The 7,456-nt window shown below is 35.6% G+C and overlaps 1 protein-coding gene across 1 annotated transcript; it reads right to left on the bottom strand.

Annotated features, from left to right (window-relative positions):
* Positions 1-2,873: 2,873 nt before the first annotated feature.
* LOC112568462 lies at positions 2,874-7,019 on the bottom strand. Its single transcript, XM_025245770.1, has 6 exons — positions 7,006-7,019; positions 5,441-5,577; positions 4,993-5,286; positions 3,866-4,006; positions 3,352-3,552; positions 2,874-2,944 (listed from the first exon to the last, which is right to left on the bottom strand). The coding sequence occupies exons 1-6, from the start codon at positions 7,017-7,019 to the stop codon at positions 2,874-2,876; spliced, it is 858 nt and encodes a 285-aa protein (XP_025101555.1).
* Between the last annotated feature and the right edge of the window lie 437 nt (positions 7,020-7,456).

Below are 7,456 nucleotides of genomic sequence, written 5' to 3'. Positions count from 1 at the left end.
CTGGACATAGCACTACAAAAGTAAATCATTTTGTAACATCATTGTAACATCATGGAGTTGACGCACCTAACGATTATACATCCCCCTCATGCGCACACACATCACAACACAAACTACTATATCACTGACACCTCCTATATAATATACACACAAACACATTTACGCACGCACACACATCTAACCTGTATTTAATCACAGTGTTCTCTCTGGCTCGGGGCTGAAGTTGCCACATTGTGTTCGGGTTGTTCCACAACAACTTTTCAGTTCTGCCATCGGTTTAATACGTAATCAGACATCAATAAGTAGCATTGGCATACATAAACAGGATGCATGGAATACATAAACAGTTTACAAAGAGCAGTTTGATTGTAAAACCTATGTGCTTTTATTTTTCATAATATCAAAAACCATTATCCACTATTTTATTCACCAATTCAGTAAATTCAGTAAAATGAATATACTTATAGCTTAAGTTTAACTTACTTTTTATGATAGTTTGTTCGTTCGTCGATGGAATTTTTTTTTAAAACAAGAAAAATGATATTTTAACACTTAAGTGTCAATATAAATGTGATTGCATTTTTCCAAGTACTTCTCGCGATTTAAACAAACGTTGTATTTTGCGACAGCGATCTAGATAAGTGTAGCCCACTCTACTGGTAATCTTGTGTGTGTGTGTGTGTGTGTTCTCAATTAAACTATCTTTTCACTACATACTCTACTACTCACAATAGTTCGGGTGATTTCGGGTCGCGTTGGTTAGTAAGTGACGATCTCTTCTTCACCCGTCCACCCCACTTCACTTCCTCCATGCCCATTTTGAGAAAAAAACCTTGGGTGAGATGAATGTTGAAGTCAATTAAAAAGCAAAACCGAGATCACCCGAGTTCGTAAACATGGCATCACCACTTTAACAACATTTTGTTTGACATAAACACAGTACAAACAACATCTCACAGTATTTATTATTTGTCAAGTAACTTACCATTCAGTTCGATCCTGAAAGTAAAAGGTAGTTCACCCAAATCATTGCTGAAAACAACCATGAACTGAGCGCCGTCATCAGCGTTTGTCACATTGATGACAGTGATGTTACAGATGATGGATGCAAATTTCATGCTTTCGGCAGCACATGATGTTTGCATTCTGTCTTTAATTGGCTCAATGGAGTTGAGTTTGAATTTGTATGTCTTGACGTTTGGTATTGGATATGCTATCATCTCAAAACTTACAAGACCGTTGCTATCGTTATTGACTACAAAGGGAGAGAGTCCTTCAACTGTTTTCTTTCTCGGAGCACCTAAAAAAAATATTTAAAAATTACAAAGAGCATATAAAATTCTTTCGTATTCTTCGCCTTCAATAATCTAAATTAATATTATTACGTGTTATCAGAATTACTGAAAAAAACTTGTTTCTGTTAGTAGTAGTATTAATATTATTTGTATTGTTAAAAAATACTTACAAGGAACAAGTAGTCTGAACGTCTCAGTGTAGAATAGTCCTGTTGTGTCAGCAAACTCACACCTGTAGTCCCACCCGTGTTTCACATCACGAGTTTTATTTATTATGTTCTTAAACCGTTCCATCTGCATCTCATTACGGACGCTGCTAGCGAGCAGAGACGTTCGCCATCAACCACACTGATGATGCGAGTTGATGTCCACGTGTCCGACTGACACACCATGTCCAGTGTGGAGTTCTCCCTGACGTTCACTGTCCTGCTATGAACACCGTTGACCAGGAACAGATGATCTGAAGAAACAAGAGCATTTAAATAATATTTTTAATAAAGAAATGAAAAACGGAGCTCATGGTAGGAGTTTTCTGAAACAGGAATCGACATGTTTTTCAACGCAAAGAAACTGTTTTAAAAAACCAAGATTTGAGACAGAGCAAAGAGGACAAAGACTCAAGAGATAGAACTTTAGGGTTGGAGAACCTTCATGCAAGGAACAAGTGAGCGACGACGGTGTATGTCGACCGTGTATAGCGAAGGCAACGGTAAAATGTTTTACTGTGGGACTGTCAGGGCTTTGACATATCGGGGAAAAGATTGAAACTCCTTCCGTTAATGGTGTTTCCATATTTAAATCGCCAGGCAGGGTGGTGGGTCTCAACATACAAACACTCTTTCACTCTTTCATTGACACAAACACACACATGCACGCACAAACACGCACGCAAACATATTAGCATTAATTTTTTTTTTTAAATCGTCCAATGGATTTCAGTATCTTATCTGTACAATGTAAGGACTAGCAAGTAACAGTCTAGCTTAAGATCGCAAGTTCGCAAATTGCAAGACTAACACTTTTTAGCACATCATGCTCGTAAATGTAATAAATATACCTTTAGCAGGAGAAAAATCATTAGTAGACGAGCTCTGTTCCTCTGTACTTTGTGTCTGTCGATCGTCAGAGAATAAAGATGTTGTTGCTGGGGTTGCTGGGGTTGATGCTGTGTACAGAAGACATCATGACGAAATTCTCTTCAAGCTACACTGCCACAATTTGCTGTCTTTATAGACATCTGATTGAACTGTCATTGTATTCTTGACAACGAATGTGTATGGCTGTAGGTGTGTGTGTGTGAGTGGAAGGATGGAAGCGTCAGAAAAATAATATATAAGAAAGGGTTAGCGCTTTGCCCTGTATGTAGGAACTCTAGCCCATGAGGCTTTTCCGAGACCTGACTATTGTAACTTAACTTCCACAGACGAACAATGACTTGTTTATTACATAAATAATAAATAAAAATTTTCATAAGAAACACTAGAAAAATCAAAACTAAAAATAACTCGACAAAACTCTTTGATCATAATACTCTTTCATGCATGATGATCTATCTTGAGATTTAATGAACAAAATAATTTAAAACGTACCGTTATTAGTCTTAGAGGTCAGCTCTGTGTACGGAACGATTGACGGAAAAGTCTGTGGAACTGTAAACCAAAAACTGCCTTTAAGAATGACATTTATCTAGTCTCCCTTTCTAATGACAGCAACCTGATTAGCTCAACACCATTGTGCAACTTTTTTTGATGACTACCACAGTAAAGCTCTACTGTCAGTAAGCGGGATGGAGATGTATAACTTATAATGAAAAAGAAGACACTTCCGTGCAAAATGAATGCCTAATACATAACAAGCAAGCCTTTAAGAGTAAATTACTTCATCTGTATACAACTTTACCTTTAAATGACTTTTTGTTCTGATGAGCTCTTTTAGCCATAAGTATCTATACTATTTCCTGTTTTGTTACAATTATTCCTAATTATTAAAGTTTGCATCCAAAGTTATGTTAAAGTTCATAAATGAAAACTATACTGAGGAAGTCTCGCCAGCTTACTTTGTTCCTCGGTAAGACTGCAATTTCCAGAATCTCTATCGTCCATAACCTTACAGGTGTATGTCCCTACATGCTCGGTGTTAGCGTGTAGTATCCGGACATTGGTGTGATCATGGTGAACATTTATGTCGTTCTCGTACTTGTACCAAGGCGCCACGTAACATAAGAACTTCGGAGTCCAGCTGCACCATACCACCACCCCTGGTGTTAAATACAAACAGGACTTTACTTACACAGAGTTTTTGTAGCTGCTTCCTCAGACTACTCTCTTACGACTCATCCCATCAGTAAGATTACCCGGGTGCTACTCTACGAACGACTGAAAAACAAAACATTACCTCCTTCAATCTCAAATGTATCTCAGTGAGTAAGGACTCAAGTAAACAATATGTGTGAGTCAGCAAGTGGGAGTGTTGGTCAGTGCTAAACCGTTGATACTTTGGTATGTTTACTTGGTCTTTTCTGTCCCCCTTTTTATATATATATACGGATTTTTGTATTTTGTAATATTTACTTGGTCTTTGCTGCTTTCCTTTATAGAGATGCACAGTGAAGTCTATCTGGAGAGCACTAATGTTGTCGTGGAAGTAGCAGGTCAGCATCATGTCAAATGCGTCCAGACGACGGATCCCACACGTTGATTTGTTTTTCGTTGCTTGATTAAATCACCATGAAAAGATTTGAAATAGAGAACTTCGGCATGATGAGAACAAAAATTTACAGCAAACATTGTTGACTAAATCAAAGAAAATTCTATTTATACACAGTTATGTGCACTATACAAGGTGTCTAACTCCTTACTGTCACGTGTGAAATGCACGACATCACAACTAAACATATCACATGTTTTTCTTCTGAAGGAAATTTCGTTCTAAAAAAATGTTAAACGATGAAATTGAATTATTCAATCCAAGTTTAATTTAATAATGTCTGTACAACTTGAGTCCTTTTAGAACACTTTTAGTTGCCATTTATGCTGATCACAAAAAATTATTTAATTATTGATATCATTCAGACATTTACCTCTCTGCATTACCCCAAAATTGTCTGGAAAGCGGCAAAATGTCTAGGTGCGCTTAAATGTAATTAAATTATAAATTAAAAAATATAAAATATAAATAAAATAAGTTGATTAAAGTGGGCCTTAGTAAGATACTTGACTAGCTGCCCTAGAGAAACCTTTGAAAAAGATTTGTTACAAACAGTTGACCAGTGAGATAACTTATAAATCAGGACGAAACTATTGTCTAAGCATTATCTGAATATTTTAAAGAATATGCTAAAATCCACAGATGCTTAGCATAGAAGTTGAAGAATGGTGACAACAGTTAACATGCTTCATAACCGCATGACCTGGACCAGAACATCTGAATAAATCATAAAAAAATAAATACCTGCGATAATATCTTTCATGTCAGTCTATATTTTGTGTTTTCTAGGAACCAGGTCATTAGATTAGCTTAATACAATTTCAGTTAAAGTTTGAGACACCTGCTTTTTGTATTTTAGTGTAAAGCTGTGCTCTTGAGCTATTTTACCATTAGTATTTGAAAGCACAACGAAGATTGTCGTTAAATTCAATAGACTAAAAGTTGAGTATCTTATTGTTCAAAATATAAACTTGTTAAGATAAATACTCACAGGAAATGTTAAAGGTGACATTTGTATGATATATCACTGTCCCGTCTTTTTCCAATCCCCATTGAAAGACATGTTCGCCCTGTTTGTAGAATTTCGTCGAAAATAAAATCCATCCATTTCCAGAACGATTGCAGTTGTTACCCACTATGGGCGTGTTTGAAGGTTTAATACGACAGAAATGCACACCATTGCTCGAGATTATAACTTCTTGTCCGCATGTCTCATTTAGATGAAACATCACGCTCACATTATTGCCAATAAAACCAGCGATGTACTTTGCTTCCATTCTGAGACCTTTAAGGAAGATACAACATCATGTGCTTAGAGGATGAAACACATGTAGTTTTTGCTGCTTAAAACTGGTTCAGTTTCATTTTTAAAAAAAATTTTAATATTTTTTTACAAAAAAGTAATAAACTGAATACAAATATTACAAACCAATACTTACAACTTTCCTGACAAGAAATAACATCCAGCAGGAATAAGAAAGAAGCGAAAGACAGCTTCATCATTTTGGTGCAGCTCATTGCAGCCAGAATGTCTTTTTGCAGGAGTAAACACTTGAGATGTTTGAAATCTTTTTCCCTAAAACATAAGGTAATGAAAATATCATTGAATACGCAGTCGTCTGTTACATACAGCAAAACAGTCTTTCCAACTTCAAACCACTCCCAAAAAGCATCCTTAAGTTTCTATTTCCTTTTTTTATATTTTGAAAGTCAATGGCTATGTGAAAACTATCGGTTTCATTTAAAATTCTGTGATACGTTTAGCTGTCAAAGTTGCCCCCTGTTAAGACTTAGCAATCAAATGTTAGAGTGTAAAAAAATGTATGCTGTGACTAAAGCTGCCTAGAAATTATTTATTTAAAAAAAAACTGTCTTTAAGTAAGTACACAGTCTGTGTTTTCAATAGTATATAAAAGCCTTTTTGTGATTTAAGCAAACAGTACTGTGTTATAGGGAGATTAAAGGCGGAGTTTAGCGAGTTACCATACAAGGTTCTCTTTGTGTTTAGTTTCTTAAACTATTTTTCGGGAAAAAAACTGGTTACTCTGAAAAAATTACTTCGGATAAGCAAAAGCATTAAATGTAAGTTGTGGTTCATTTAGCTTGAAATGGACTAACTGCGTGAGTAACCCTTCTTCGTGTTGAGCGATATGATAGCCTAACGAAAATTAGTAAAGAAACAAATCATTTTCTCGTTTTAAGTTCTCATTGCAACTGCTTTTTTGTAATATGAGAGGATTAAATGTTAGTATAGACTAAATAAAAAAATGTCTAAAGAAAAAGGAAGAATGTTAGTGTAAACCTGTTTCAGAAAAATATCAAAGACAAAAAATTCGAAAGAAAAAAAATCATACATCTGTGAAAAAAAATCCCATTAATCCCATAAGACTGCCCACCTCTGAACCGTACCGGGAACAACATAAACTTCTTGGGTCAATGCAGTATCTTGCTAAAGACTGAACTGCCCCCAGACTTTAAAACTGTCCGCCCGGGTTGTTCGGACTCTGTGTTTGGTGTGGGTTTCGTTTAAACAGATACTCAACTTTACCTTTCAAAAAAAAATGTGTCTATAATTTACAAAAACTGTAATCACTTGGGTGTGTAGTGGGCCCGGCCACTGCTACCCCACTGGTTTTGCAGGCTGGGATTTGACAAAATCTTTGTCTTGAGCATGTTTTCTAAGTTATATTTATTATATAATAATTTTGTATCTGTGGTATATAAAAAGTAAGGAATATTATGATGCAAGACTGGATGCAGCTGATTATTTTCTTGAATTGTTTTAAAGTTACAGCATCGAATTCTGGAAGAAATTATGTGTGTTCCACGAGACATTGGGATCTTTCTCCTGATGCACAAACAGCAACCCTTGAGTCATATCATTCTGTTGTGTTTCACTTCACACCAAAGCTCAATGGTTTCACATACTCAGTCATGCAAGCAAAGTAGATGGATTTTTTTATCGTTAGTTTATATTTTATCAGCTGGCTATCACACCACTCACAAATTCACCGACATTTTTGCACTAAAAGTTGATGAATACTTAAAATTATTGCATATTATATTATCTACAGACTTCTTTTGGCGGCTATGCCTTTCACTGGAAGGAGCTTGCAGTCTTCTAGTCTGTATTCAAACCATTTTTTCAATTAGATTATTTTCATATAGCAAGATACCTTTGCATGTTTAAAACCTGGGTGCGTCATAATTATTCCAAATACTTTGCTTAGCTGGATTTTTTTCTGAACATTGAACTAATGGAAGAAGTGGCATTTCTACGACACTAGTATCTTTATTTATCAATTATATTTTTGGCTTTAACTTACACGCTACTAATGTTTAAATGCTGTTAAAGGATTATCACTTCATAGGATGATAGCATTACTGACAACTATGTAAATTTGTAAATAAGGAGAGAGTATGCTGTCTTCCTTTATGTTGACCACTCACCGAGG

The sequence above is a fragment of the Pomacea canaliculata genome, linkage group LG7 (assembly GCF_003073045.1).
Source record: "Pomacea canaliculata isolate SZHN2017 linkage group LG7, ASM307304v1, whole genome shotgun sequence".
Lineage (NCBI taxonomy): Eukaryota > Metazoa > Mollusca > Gastropoda > Architaenioglossa > Ampullariidae > Pomacea > Pomacea canaliculata.
This window is presented reverse-complemented; position numbering and strand designations above follow the sequence as displayed.

Bases quoted from the DNA above. Each gene is read 5' to 3' on its own strand.
- LOC112568462 (XM_025245770.1), bottom strand. The intron at 4,007-4,992 runs GTGAGTATTTAT...GATTTAATCAAG, and splicing joins TGTCACCTTTAACATTTCCT to CAACGAAAAACAAATCAACG. The intron at 2,945-3,351 runs GTAAGCTGGCGA...TTTGGTTTACAG, and splicing joins CAGTCTTACCGAGGAACAAA to TTCCACAGACTTTTCCGTCA.